The sequence below is a fragment of the Pinus tabuliformis genome, chromosome Q (genome assembly GCF_031772625.1).
Source record: "Pinus tabuliformis cultivar Carrire ecotype Pingquan chromosome Q, CPIR1, whole genome shotgun sequence".
In the NCBI taxonomy this organism is placed as follows: domain Eukaryota; kingdom Viridiplantae; phylum Streptophyta; class Pinopsida; order Pinales; family Pinaceae; genus Pinus; species Pinus tabuliformis.
In genome coordinates, this window is record NC_142296.1 from 661968593 (window position 1) to 661983694 (window position 15102).

Sequence of the window (15102 nt, forward strand, 5' to 3'; positions counted from 1 at the left end):
ATGGGAAAAGAAGTAGCGCAGATTCCCCACTCATCTATTTAAAATTTTTGATAAAACTTTATCTACTCGTAATACCCAACTCATGGTTTCTAATAATATTAAATTAAAAAACAAATTAAATGATCTCTCACCAACCGTACAAGTATTACCTACTCACGCTAGAGGTACCTTGTTCATATCGAGAGTCGCATCTTTTATATTCTTTTTGAGGGATGTAGTACACGAGCCAGGGGGTCCACGTTGCAAACCTAACTTGGCATAGGTAACCAAAGACGCCACGTATGCCTCATGAGGTCGTCTGTCCTAATCATGTCCAAATTGAAAATGAAAACTAATTATTAGTTATTATTATTAAAAAGGATCATAAAACATTTATCAGCAATTTAATATTAAAAATAGTTTAAATCATTATATCAACATAATTGAAAAAATAGCTTAAACTATATGTGAGGGTAACATCGCACCCGATATTACTTCCCGCACCAAACCATGGTTAGACTCGTCGATGTTATATCCCCACCCTCTGTAGTAAATAGTGCGCAGTTACGGTCGAATCCAACGAACGAGATCACACTCACCATGGAAATATGGACTGGTTTTAGACGCCCATTAATCCGTGGATCTACCCACGCTTTATTCCCGGTTCTTTTTCGTATTGTGTCTCGGGTACCTGTCCTTTCTTTTTTCGGCCTCCGCCATTTCTGCTCCGAAACCCTCGCACGTCATTAATAGCGAGGAGCAGGAGGAGAATGCGCAGCAGCAGCGGAACCTCTCTCCAGAGTTTGCATAAGAAAATCGTGGAGCTCGCTCTACGATTCTCGCCGCATTCAGCATGAGCTTATGAACGCGCAATCTGGCGAAAATTAACGTTTTTCGTGCCAAATGCGAAGTGGCACGGCCTCAATTTCGCTCTGGTAAGTGTGTCGAAAGATGCCCTAGTAATTTAAGCGTTTTATTTATATTGTCTTGAGTTTCATAGATTTTCTCGTAACTATCCTTTTTTTATTTGTTTTTGCGGGGATATAGGATTTCATACAGAAAGATGATCCCCAGTTTCTGAGGCCGTGCTTTAAACTTTTTTCACCGTGTTTCAATATGAGCACAACGGGCTATTTGATGCTGAACTTCTTGACTTCTTATGATACTGGTTCGATGTTATTCAGTTCTTAGTTTTCTGTTTTTACGGAATGGAAGACTCGGGGAAAATTACAGTTTTGGCAAATTTTCCGGCAAAGAAAGTTTCCTGTCGGTTTCGAGAATGATTTATCTCAAGATACTGAGCAGAAGCAATTGAGTTCTTTTCTGGAAATTGTCAATTCGTGGGTCTATATTATACTCTGCTGATTGTGATATTGCACGGAAATTTCATAGTATTGCCCATTGCAATTTTTTTGGAGTGCCTCTTTGGAGCTTGTTTATATCTGGAAATTGGGATGGCTTCCGATTTATGTCGATGGGAGGTTGATCCCTTCTTTGCAGCCGCGGAAGATGTGCAGGACTCAGCTGACAGGTTGGTTACTCTCAAAAGCCTGCGTTAATTATGGTTTATACTTTTCACTTTTCCCCCAGCCAACCGATCAGTCAGAGTTTGGTTGGTTGTTAGCAAGTGGAACTTGCTGGACGGTCGATCAGTACTAGCTCAATCCATCAATCACGCGGGGTAGTCTCATGGATGCACAATGCAGGTCCCGTGCTTTTTGAATAGTTCAACTTGCAAATCGATAATTCACGATGGATTACTGAGACCGCCCAAGACTCACGAGTTTTGCTTATTCCATCCTGAAACGAGTATTCGGTGAAAATTCAGCTTGAAACTCGTTTATAAACTGAAACTCGTCTAAAACTCTGCAAAATTCTTATTGTCTCTGGGACAAAACTTCCTTTATTTTGAGTGTTTTCTATGACCAAGTTTTACCGAGTCACCCAGTTTTCCTGAGTCCCAAGCTGGTTTTGCGGATTCTGAGTCCCACAACCTTGGATTAAATTATTGCCAAAGCTTGGCCTACCATAATTCCCAATTATTTGGATTATCTCTTCTTGTCAATAATTTCCAGGATATCCGAGTTTACATATGTTAGTTCGAGGATTCAAAATTGAGTTACTCTTTATGTATTGCAGAATGGAATCTGCTTATAGAACGTGGCTGCACGATCAAAGTCTTCGCGAATCTAATCCTACTGACGCGGAATTGGTCAGTTTGATTGAGATACGAAAGAGAGAGCTCATCACTGCTCTTGGTACGGCAAAATGGCAGGTAACTTCCAAGAGAACCAACCAACCTATCATATGAAGTAGATTTTTGCTTTAGATGGTAATTGCACTGTTAACTGCTACTTGGTCGTAATTCTTCTTCTAAACAGCTAGAGGACTTTGAAAGGGCCATCAGAGTAACTGCTTCAACTAACAAGGCATATTCAAAAGAAGATGCCCCTACAAGGCATATGCAATTTATTGGAGCGATTCGGAATCAAATTGCCAGCATCGAGAAGGAATTGCAAGATTCGATCAAAAAGGATGGCAATCGAAGTCTGCAGTGGGTGGATTTGGATGATAGAGAGAGAGATGATCTAGCTATGTTTCTTTCAGGAGGTGGATCTCTTAAAAATACTATAGAACAGGGTACGTGCAGAAATATTACTGAACAACAATCAAAAAGAAGTATTGCCACTTCTGCCAATTTGCTGGGTACCAAAGATGTGGTTGAGTTGAGGCTTGATGATACACAACTCTTGCATCCAGCAACTGGGCAGTCTAAGTTGCAGTGTATACGGCACTCTCGCACCAATGCTGCTTGTGCATTGGATACACATCATAATGGCTTTACAGACTCTGAAGCGAGCAACAAGGATTCTGAATTTGTTGTGGACATGGCTCGCAAGCTGTCGGGAACAAGAGATGATCGTCACAGTGGAGATTCTCTAGAAAGAGCAACTGGGCATAAAAGAAGTGCAAGTGCAGGTGCTGAGTTTGGAGCTTGGAAAATTGTGATTGCTGACAATGACATTGGTAAAAGATCTTACAATAGCAGGTGTGAAAATTTTGATAATGGATTGAACTTTTGGGGCTTTATAAGCAACCTGAAGTTCATGCCCAGGCTCAATTTTTCCAAGAGTGGCATGAAGAGATGGAAAGATGGTGAGGGGAGTTCCACTAATCACTGCAACCATGAGCAGATGGTCGTACCTTCTTCTAATGGGGTATGTCAAATGTACTTGCTTAGTTAATCAATTCCAATTTCCTTGTATTCTCTGTACTTGTGTTTTGGTCTAATTTTAGTTCTTGGTTTAGATATTGAGAGTAATATTCTATTTTGCCTAAGACTATTTTACCCAAAAAAGTTACATATTAAGGTATTTCATTAGCAAGAAGGGAAGCCCTTGTACGACCATGATACAAACACAGTCTTGCTTTAACTATGCTTATGTGCATTTCCAGGGGATGGCAAAGTTTTGAGGCCTGATCTTCATGATACACCACAAACCTGAAATTTTTGGTTGTTTAAGAAAGCAAACATGAATAATATATATAAATGAAGTATCTAAATACTCGAGCAACTCTGCTAAATACATCAGATGGGAGACACTATGAAATAAAGGTTCATCCCATAGTAACTGAAAGCTAGGTACAAAGTGCTGTAGGAAACTGTGGCAATTAATTGCCTTGATAATTTTGCATGAAACAATGCACACATTACTTGGAATGGTTGAGTTATATATTCCAAAAAGGAGCCTAAATAATTCTGCAAGGTGAATTTATCTACAATATTCATCATAATCTATTTAGAACTTTGTTAATATCATTCTAGATATTGTAATTATATTTTTATGTTACTTAACTTTTCTATTATTGCCCTTTGCTGTTGAATTATTATTATATTATGATATTTTTGTTACCGTAACACTACTTAAAGTCTGAATATTTCATCTCTTTCTAAGATGTTTATTTCTGTTGTGGTTCAAATGACAAAGTGAGCCATAAGGCCATGTTAGAAGGCAGCTGCCACTGAAAATAGAAATGAATGCCAAGAGGTGAATGGTGAATTGGTACAAAGCTTAAGGTTGAGTATTTTTATTGAATTCACACCCTTTGGTGAAGAGTTGTGATTAATGGTTATAACTCTTAACAAATACTTACTATTAATCAATTAATAATCGAAAATATGGTAATGACAATTTCTAAATTGTTTATTTGCCAATTGGATCATGGATGTTGTTGTTTAATTGTGTAGATGTGCAATTAATTATGCATTAAAAAGTCTATAATTTTTATATTTAGAATTTTATGTTTTTATATATTGGATATTTGGGTTCCCTATGTTAGGGACCCCAATGCCCCTTGTGATGTCTCTTGAAATTTTGGCTGGTCTCTCAACATTTCCCCACATCAATACCCCATCAAAACTTAGTTGAGCATTGTTTTGGAGGTGATGTTGAAGTAGGTACATGGTTGAGCAGGATCAAGCTATCTTTTTGAGTTTGGGGCATACATAACCAGCATGATATGCTAAATACTGACCTTCAACACCTGGAAGGGACAACTCATACATGCGGGGAGAGATGGATCACCAAAGACCTTGGAGGGGATTCCAATGAGTTGGTGTATGCAATAATCTAAACAGCTGATCGAAATTGGATGAACCTTAAAATGCCCAATTTATGCACCTATTCTAGAAGGAGATCTTAGTGAAAGAATACTTAAAGTTTTCAGGTTTAAGGGCCATGTTTACCACCCATAAAATCTTTATAGGGTTGAAGATCTATTACACTAACCGAATCTAATCACGAGGTGATAATCCTTTGGCACAATCTGATAATGAATCTAAGCTACAAGACAAGCAACCACACCCTCACCCCCCCAAACCATTAGAAATAAGAGAATCTTGTCTAATTCTTATAGAGAGAGCTAATTTTTTCTTATTTCTACTGGTGGAGGGTTCAATTGATTGTTACGCTTATTTAATATTTTCTTGTAAATGGAGGGTTCCCTAGATCATCATTTAGGTAGAGTTCAGTTCCCATCCCTTGTAGTTGCGCCTTGAGACTATTTTCAGATTAGTCTCCTTCTTCCATGGGATTTAGAACTGCCATAGTCCAGGGAAGTTTTCCATGGGAAAGGGCCAAGGTGGGGGGATGGGTGCGTCATTCCTTCCTAACTCTTTGTTTGATGGAGTAAGTTGATCCATAGGCAACTCCATTGAATTAGGTGGTGCTAGTTCATGGCAATGTTACAGGGTTCATGGAACTTGAATTTTGAGGTTCGAAGTTTGACAAACCTCATCAAAATGTGTAGATTTGGCTTAGGCTTAGTTCAAGTTCACTTTCCTTTGTTTAGTTTGAAAGGGTTGCTAATGTTAACCTACCTACCCATGCCTTAGGGTTGTTCTTAGGCACTACCAATGAGAAATTCATCAATGCAATGTCTGATCCAACCACCTTTCTCCATTGATTTGAGGAGAATGCCTATTGTTTTGACTCGACCATAGGCTGAGGTTGGTCTACATTAATTAGAGAATAGGGTCATGGTCGTTTTGCATCAACTAGAGAATGGCAATGTAAGGAAGCTCTCATGTGTTGGAATCCATACTATTGCCATTTGCGCCTAGTCGTTCCGCGAGAAGAAATAGGTAGTATAACTCAACCTTGACCTATCAATAGAGCTCGACTGTGGGTGCTCGAGCCTCGACCTATCGGGTTTTGCTCTCGACCACAAGGAGCAGTATACACAATGACTCAACTTGTATGATAGGCTTGTCCATCCCAACATGGGTTTCTTTGTGTAGTGTCCCTATTGGAGAGATTACCCTTAGGGTGCAATTTTGAGTTAGGGTTTCAAATAAACATAAGACAAAATTGTGTCTCATAACAATGTTCTAGCACTCATTAGTCTATTAAACAATGATGATCTTTATTGAATGCACAATAGTATAATAAAATACTCAAATGATAGTTGTTTCCTCAAGCATCCACTGTAAATTAGGGCCAAACTGACCAAACACTAGCAATCTTACTATACAACACAAGATCCACAGTTCCCCAATAGGGATAACAACACAAACTTAGTTATAGTTTTAAAGACTGAATCTGTCCACTGTTATTCAACATATTTGCACACTAATTGTTCTGACCTTAGCCACATAGATCTGTTGATTTGCTAGATTATAGTCCTTCCACGTTTTGCTTGGACCTCGCTCCACTTGTAATCTCCTTTGCTGTCTTAGCTTCCAGCCAACCGCACCCCTTTTTAAACCCAACTGGTGGCCCTTTGCTGTCCTGAACTCGGCTTGCAATTTGAATCCAGCCTTTCGTTGCCTTAGATAATCAAATCTCACCCTTTGTTGACTTAGGGAGATATTTACAACCTTGTGTTTCCCCAGTGAGGTGGATTTAGCCCTTCGATACCTCAGGAAGGTGGACTCCTGCCCTTCGCTGCCTTAGAAAATGGTTTTCTACCCTTCGATACCTCAAAAAGGTTGATACTAGCCATTCGTTGCCTAAAAGAGATAGTCTCTAGCCCTACGCTGTCACATAAAGATATTCTCCAGTCCTATGTTGCCACAAAAAGTTTCCATCCAAAATTTGGTCCTATAGTAAAGAAAGATAGGAGGATTAGCTAGGGTGGAATCTTCACCATAAAACCAATAAGAGAAAAGGGACCAAATTGGCTAGTCCTTCCACATGCTGCTTAGACCTGACTCCACCTATATTCTCCTGTGCTGTCTTAGCTTCCAGCCAACAACACCCCCTTTAAACCCAAATGGTGGCTCTTTGCTGTCTTGAACTCAGCTTGATATTAGAATCCAATCTTTCGCTGCCTTAGATAATTAGATTTCACCCTTTGCTGCCCTAGGAAGATATTTACAGCCTTGCTTGCGTTACCACAACGAGGCGGATTTAGCCCTTCGTTGTTCTAGAAGGTGGACTCTTGCCCTTCGCTGCCTCAAAAAATGGTCTTCTGCCCTTCTATAACTCAAAAAGGTTGATACTAGCCCTTCATTGCCTCAAAAGAGATAACCTCCAACACTACAATGCCACATAAAGATAGTCTCTTTTAGGTGTCACTACGACCACTTTGAGTTTTTGGGCTGACCAACGCACCTGCTACTTTCCAGTCTTGCATGAACCATGTGTTCTGCAAGTAGTGGTGCCAGTTCATGTTGGTGTTCTTTGACGACATATTGATTTACAACAGGACATGGGAGGAGCACCTACAACATATAGAGGAGGTGCTTTGTATTTTGGAGGGGCAGTAGTTTTATGCAAAGTTGTCCAAGTGTGAGTTTGGGTTGACTGAGATGCTCTACTTGGGGCATATTATTGGAGAGGATGGAGTGCGGGTGCATGAGGAGAAGATTAGAGCCATCCAGGACTGGCCAGTTCCCTGGAATGTGACTGAGCTGAGGGGATTTGTGGGCATTTGCACATATTACAGGAAGTTCATAAAGGGCTTCTCACAGCTAGTGGCACCCCTCACAGATTTGACTAAGAAGGGGGCATTTGCATGGACGGACAGGGCACAAGCAACATTTGAGCACCTCAAGAAGGTGATGAGCAGTTGTTCGGTGTTGGCTTTGCCTGATTTTACATAGCCATTCACCTTGGAGTGTGATGCATCAGGTGAGGGCATTGGTGCAATATTGTCACAGGGAGGCCACTCGATAACTTTTGAGAGTCAGAAACTCCTTAGTCATGAGAGGTTGTACTCTATCTATGACAAGGAGATGTTGGCCATTATGCATGCATTGGCCAAATTCTGACAGTACTTAGTGGGCAATAGGTTCAGAGTGAAGATTGATCATAATAATCTTTGCCACTTTTTGTAGCAAAAAGGCCTCAATGAGAGGCAACGAAAGTGGGTCAGCAGGATTCATGCCTACGATTTTGACATAGAGTATATCAAGGGCAAGCAAAACATAGTGGCAGATGCCTTATCCAGGAGACCTGTGACACTTTCACTCATGAGCATTTGCGATGATTGGAAGGCGTAGCTTTTGGTGGAGTACTCCAGGGATCGACTTGCATGTGAGATCTTGGATGGTAGTAGTACCATGGAAAATTTTAAGGATAGAAATTTATCTTAAAGTTTAGAAACCTTGGCGAATCTCACTAGTTGATGATATGCAATTTGTAAAATATTTGGTGATATTTTTGTAAAATTATTCAAATTTCTAATAGTTTTATATAATATGTATGTAATATTTTGACGATTTTTAAGGTAAATTAATTCTATACTATAATGTTTGGGCGAAATATTTTTAGAAAAAATGGAAATTAACGAATCTTTTTTTGGACAAAGCATGGAAAATTAGGCCAACAACGAATATTAGCCCCTAAAATTTTCCTTGGATGGTACTCATGGGGATGAGTGCTACGATGATATCATTTACTACAAGGGGCGCATATATCTGGTACCTGGTTCATAGTTGAGGGGGAAGATTCTCCATGCAACACATGATTCACCACTATCAGGACATCAGGGGTTCTTGAAGACTTACAGGATAGTTAGGGAGCGCTTCACTTGGAGGGGCCTCTGGAGGGATGTGTTGAGGCATGTGCAAGAATGTGAGGTCTGCCAGAGGAACAGGGGGAATTGACTTATCTTGTTGGGTTACTGCAGCCGCTTCCCATTCTTGAGGGGAAGTGGGAGAGCATTTTGATGGACTTCATCACAGGACTTCCTATGGTGCAGGGTCGTGATTATATATATGTAGTGGTGGACTAGTTGACGAAGTATGCCCACTTCTTTGTTATCCCCACCAGGTACATTGCTTCGCAAGTTGCAGAGCTATTCTTCAGAGAGATTTTCAGGTTGCATGGTCTCCCCAAGACCATAGTCAGTGACAGGGACAGTCGCTTCATGGGGGCATTTTGGCAAGAGCTCTTCAGGTTGGTGGGCACAGAGCTCACTCCTAGTACCAGCTACCACCCTCAGACAGATGGGCAGACCGAGATAGTTAATAAGTGGCTGGAGGGATACTTGCGGAACTATGTGACAGGGCAACAACGAGCCTGGATGAGATGGTTGCACCTGGAGGAGTATTGCTACAATACTACCTACCATATGTCTATTGGTATGTCACCTTTCTGTGCTTTATATGGATATGGTGCTTTATCTTTTGCTGACCTTGTTTTTGGAGAGCGTAGGGCCCCAAGGGCTAAAGATTGGATACAAGAGAGCCAAGTTATTCTTAAGGCTTTAAAAGACAATTTGTAGATCACCCAAAATCAACAAAAAATGATTGCAGACATAGGGTTGAGAGACATTTTGAGGTGGGAGACTTGGTTTTCTTCTGTCTCTAACCATACAAACAGTCCACGCTGAAGCAGAAGGGGCCGAGAAGTTACAATCACGTTTTTATGGGCCCTACAGGGTGATCCTGAGGATTGGTGAGGTGGAATATGAGTTGGAGCTTCCAACTAGAAGCAAGGTACACAATGTCTTTCATGTCTCATGCCTCAAGAAGGTATTGGGACAACATGTGACAACAACTATTGAGCTACCCCCGTTGGGTGATGAGGGGTATTTGGTCTTGGAGTGTGAGGCTATTTTGGATACCAGGGAGAGGGGATTGAGGAGCAGAGTTATCAAGAAGTTTTTGATCAGGTGGAAAACCCTGATGAAGATGCCACTTGGGAAGGTGAATAGATACTTCAACACCCATCCCTATAGTTGCTTGAGGGCAAGCAACATTTTAGCAGGGAGCACTGTGATATTCTCACTTAGCAAATATTGCTAAGTGAAAATATCATTTTTGCTCAATTTTGACATTTTTGGCTCTACACTTAGGAAAAGTGGGTTAGGAGGACCCCACTTTGATTTTTGGAGGAAATGGCTTCCCAACATTAGGAAAGGGGAAAATTTAGAGAGAAGTGGAAGGTGGGGACCACTCCCAAAAGGGGGAATTCGTACCCCCTTGAGCAATTTGACTTGGTGAAGAGGGAGAAGAGGGAATTCGACTTGGGGGACCCACTTGGATGAGAGATGGGGCAACAAGTTAAATTGGGAGGAGATTCATTTTGGGTCTTTTTTCTAATTTGAGAATCGAACCCCCATGTACGCTTGAACTGTCGAGCAAGTCTACATTGTGCTGTTGAACACACGAGATTTCCAAGCGGGAATCTCAACTCCATCTTTAGTGGACTTCGAGTGCCACTCTAGAGGAGACACCTTCACCTTTTAGATCTATTCTGGGACCAACTTGCAGGTACAACAGTCACTACTTGGAGCAGACCGGGTGCAAAACAAGAGCGCGTATTTCTTGGGAGAGCCATCTTGTTGCCGGGCTGATTTCAGGATTTTGAGGGCTAGTTTCTTGGTGTATTTGTTGGAGATTTTAGGTGGATTGCACAACTAATTTGGTGGCTATTTACTGAGTCGAGTTTCCAACTGCAACTGTAGAGGAAGTGCTTGCAACTGGAGGACTTGGGGCTGGGCTTGGTACTAGTGGATCTGCATTTAACTGAACATTATGTTCAACTAATGTCTCCATCTGTAAATCCAAATCAAGATCAATTTCCTCATCAGAATCAAACTCTGCTAGATGACTCTCCACTACCCAATCTGATGTTGGATCAATATCTTCCAACACAATGGGATCTGTATTAGGTCTTTTGTTCAGCAATTGGTTGCGTCTTAGCTGGAGGTTGTATTGGACATAGACTAGATCATTTAACCGTTTTTGTTCCAAACTGTGTCTCTTCTTCGTGTGAATCCTCTCAAAGACAGACTAATTGCGCTCACCTAGAAGCACTACAAGTTTGACTCAAAATAGTTTTGGGAGAGGTTAGATGGACTTGCAAAAAACCTAAAACCAAAAAAAACTTAATTTGGAGTCCACTTTCCCTCCCTTTTCCACTGTGGATCGGGTTTGACTGGCTTGGCTGAGTTATGTCAAACTGTTTCCAAACCGGATGGGTCTGTGACCGACTCAACCGGCTCAGTAACAGACTGTCCTTTGTCCCGGTTTTTGTACTAAGTCGGCCTAGGCAGGGGTTTGGCTCGATCGGCTACGGTATATCCAAGGGGTCTTGTAGCTACGATATATCTCCACTGGTGAACAGGTAGTTGACATCTTAACAAAATCTCTTCCTAATAAGAAGCTTGTGTATTTGAGATACAAGCTTGGACTGGTTGACATATCCTCCCTGGTTGAGAGGGAGAGATAGACACATCATTCTTGTCTTCACTCTGTGAAGAAAGAATGGAGGATTGGGTAAGAATATGGCATTCGATACTCTTTGAGGATGAGGTAGGGCATCCAAGATAAGAGTAGTCGTAGAGGAAATTCATTGAAGATGTGGTATTCCAAGATAGGAATTGTCTTGGAAGGACATACCCTGCCTGTGAACACTCAGTTGGAGTATGTGCCTTAAGAGAAAATAATGATGGTATCTATCAGTCATTAGTCTCGCCAGCATTGTGCTCTGATCTTGTGGAGAGATAGAGCTGTTAGTCAAGGCCTTGCTATGTGACAATGCTGGTTGGAATGATCCAAAGAGATGGCTTACCAATCCGACTCTTCTTATGAGATCTCTTTAGTTTGAGAATGTACATGTACTATTTATGAATACTTCCCTAGTTAAGAGGGAGGGTTGAAAAATGTGTAACTAGGTTTGGTCTTCATAAATATGAATTGTACTTTTGATTCTTGTATATTGTAAAATAAAAGAAGAATTATTGTTGTTATTTTTGAAGCATGTGTTTCATGCTCAAGGTATTTTCTTTTAGAGGTGAAGCACCCATTGAGTGCTTCTAGGGTTGGTCCTAAGGTCTTGACCTCCTATGGACATCATTCATCCTCTCATCATCCAAGCGAAGAAGAAGAAGAAAAAGGTAAGTGAAGAAGGAAGAAGGACAAAGGACAAGTGTTTGGGTCACTTCTCTCTCTCTTTTCACACATGTGAACGAAGGAGGCTAGGGTTTTGCTGCTACAAGGTCGAACTTAGAGAAATTGTACAAAGAAGGTTGAAGGAAGGTTTATTAGGTCATCCTCAAGCCCTAGAAGAAGAAGAAACTCAAGCAAAGGTCAAAGGAAACCTTGGAAGCCCTAAATTTGCTCACACGTGTGGAGGCAACAATAGTTGCAGGGGCCGGAAATTTTAGGCCTGCAGTAGAGGCCGAAATTCTATAACTGGGGGTTGAAGTTGTGCAGCTAGAAGAGATTTGATTGGGTTTGACTTGGGCGAAGGAAGCACATCAGGAAGGCCGGACCTGGTCCTGGTCTAGAGGTCTTGGAATTCGTCATTTGAAGAATCTATGAGAAGAGAAAAGATTTGTGGGTTTTCCTCTCAAGTGGAGAGGTTTTGATCTTCTTGTTTTGGCAGCTATTAGATGATAATAATAACATAATAATAAGAGAAGAAGCTAATAAGTAAGAAAAAGTAAAAAGACATCACAAGCAGTTATCAAGTATAAGAGAAATCATCCTAACTATAGCCCTATAGTTTTCTCAACAAAATGTAGGCACTTAGCCAGGGCAAAACCCTTATGAAGGGGAAAAGCTAGTCAAACTCTTCCTCTAGTAGATTCAAATCAAGATGAGACAATCCAAGACCCTTTTGACCTAGACAAGGACCTCCTCCAGTCACCAAGCCAACCCTTCCTTCAAGTAGACAAACTCTGCCAAATCCTCCAAGTGTTAGCTCCTCAAATACTGCTTCAAACCAGAATTTTGGCCCCCCAACAACAAAAGTTTGGACTTGCAGTTACTACAGAAATTTTGGCCCCTGCAACTTGCCCAAAAACCCTAGAAAACTCGCACGTGTGAGAGAGAGAGAGATGCTCCAAACTTTGATTTTGCTTCTTCCTTGAATTAGGTCTTCTTTCCTGCAATTTGCTCTTCTTTTTCGTCCTCTTTCTCTTGTAGATCGAACTTGTTGAGTGTGTGCTCCAAATGAGTTGAACTATCTCTATTTATACTGCTTCCACAAGGTTGAATTCCTTCTAATTGGGCGGACTTCTCCAAGATAGGGTTGACTTGGTGAGGAGGGGTAAAATGATTGTTTGATTCAAAATTAAATTTCTTTACTTGATACAAAAGCCTAAAAAGGGTCTAATAAATGTGACAAAGACTCTTTTGACATAAGACAAAACCTAGAAGCCTTCAATGGAGGCTATGAACTAGAAAATAAATAAAAGAACATGAAACCCATGCTTCAAAAATATTTTTCTTTTACAATATTTTTTCTTTTTTCTTTTGACAATTACATTATGACTCAAATACAATTATGAAGATCGACACTAGTTACATTCTTCAACATACCCCATCATGTTTGAGCACCAGGTGAGTGGTTCAACGTCCCCTGTGGGGTTTTCGCTATATGAACAGAGTGAGTGGTTCACCTTCCCCTGTGGAGACCCCAACATACATCCTACCCTTGCAGTCTGGGACTCTTGGGAAGTACCTCCCATTTGGCCAATGAGTTGGGAAAAGTGTTTAGGGTTAATTAGTTGTTAATTTTACATAACAATGGTATGTTCTATGCTTTTAACACAATTTGCTTCAATGTTCCTTTAGCAACCCAATGACAATTTCCAATTATTTGCAGTAGCAATCACATTAACTTAATCACATTGACAGTAAATGCAGATAGAACATAACAACATATGCAGAAGACAAGCCAATTCAAGAGGACACCAGATTGGCAAATGCCAGGGAAAAAACTGTAATGTGGGGAAAACCCTTTGATCAAATCTTCTTATTATTATTCAATAGTTCAGCAGAGAGAGAGTACAAAGATCAAATTCACTTGCCCAATACACAGTCAAATCAACCCTGTAAAATTCTGCAGTCAAACTTGCCCTAACTAGAAAGTCATTGCTGGTCAAAATAATAGCAAAACTTCACCAATGCAGCTCGGTCTTCCTTGGTCAAACTCAACTTGATGAGGAGGTCAAACATGGCTCAAAACGATTTGGTCAAACCTAGTCAAAGGAGAGAGAAAATTTGTTGTGATTTTATGTGGTCAAAACAAAAGTCAACTTGAAGTCAACGTTGGTCAAACAATCCCAAACACCTCGATTTTTGTGCCAATAAATGTGGCCTCAAGAGCAAAATTCTGCCCTAGAAAATGCAATCAAATTTGGTCAAAACAACAGTGGTCACCGGTCTTGAAATTTTCGTCCTCTTTCAGCCCAGAAAACTGTCTTCCTAGCCGCATGTGAGAGAGAGAGAGAAGATTCCCAAGCTGTACTAACCAATCTGTTTTGGAGAGAGAAGAATGATGAAGTGTGTGATGTCCAAATAAGGAGAGAGGCCACTCCTATTTATACAATTCGTTGAGGGTGAAAGGATACATCTATTGTGCTTCTTGAGCCTAAATTAAGTTGAGGCCGACCTTAACAATTTGTCCATGAGAGAGAATAAATTCAAAATTCCACTTCTTCTTGTCTGAATGAGATGATCTTTATATCAAACTTGGACCTCTCGAAAAGAGGAACCCAATGCAATAATCATCTCCATCATATGAGTTGTCCCAAGGTGGAATTTGGCCCTAGTTGCCATTTTAACACTCCCTCCCAACTAGGGAGAACTCAACTTGTCAATCTGTCTGTCATCATCATGTACCGTCTCTGTCATCACTGCTTTGCGGAACCATGAAGTAATAATGAAGAAGTGATCGAGAGTTAATCACAAGACCTTACAACTCTCCACTGACAAAAGTCAGTCCTTGATCCCAGATCAAGTTGTTGAACACCATGCGTCCTAGTCATCCTAGTCAGAGGGAGTACAACAGTACATGATGCGTCCATCGGTAGTGCTATGGTCCTTGACCACTTTTCCCAACTCATTGGCAAGATGAGAGGTACTTCCCATGGGTCCTAGACTCCATGGGTAGGATGTGTGTTGGGGCATCGACAGGAGAAGGTGAACCACTCATCCTGCTCATATGCCATAGGAGAAGGTGAACCACTCATCCTATGCATATGTCAATCGTAGGGGAAGGTGAACCACTCACCCTACATACATGTGTCTGTAATCGCAGGGGAATGTGAACCACTCACCCTACACACATGTCAACCATCATAAGGTATCACAGGGGAAGGTGAACCACTCACCTTGTACATAGCTCACCACTGGGGGATGGTGAACCACTCACCCTATGG

At 41.0% G+C, this 15102-nt stretch overlaps 1 protein-coding gene across 4 annotated transcripts in view; it reads left to right on the forward strand.

Moving 5' to 3' along the window:
• The first annotated feature begins 634 nt into the window (after positions 1–634).
• LOC149221276 (uncharacterized) overlaps positions 635–15102 on the forward strand; it is a 69770-nt gene continuing 55302 nt past the window's right edge. For 2 of the 4 annotated variants that reach the window (XR_016249361.1, XR_016249362.1), the window contains exons 1-4: positions 635–914; positions 1027–1510; positions 2119–2254; positions 2361–3197. Coding sequence is in view for 1 of the 4 variants with exons in the window: in XM_089385060.1 (XP_089241186.1) it covers positions 1434–1510; positions 2119–2254; positions 2361–3197 (1050 nt within the window). In the remaining 3 variants the exon portion in view is untranslated. The remainder of the gene's footprint in view (positions 915–1026; positions 1511–2118; positions 2255–2360; positions 3198–15102) is intronic. The other 2 variants (XR_016249360.1, XM_089385060.1) reach the window with 2 other exon arrangements.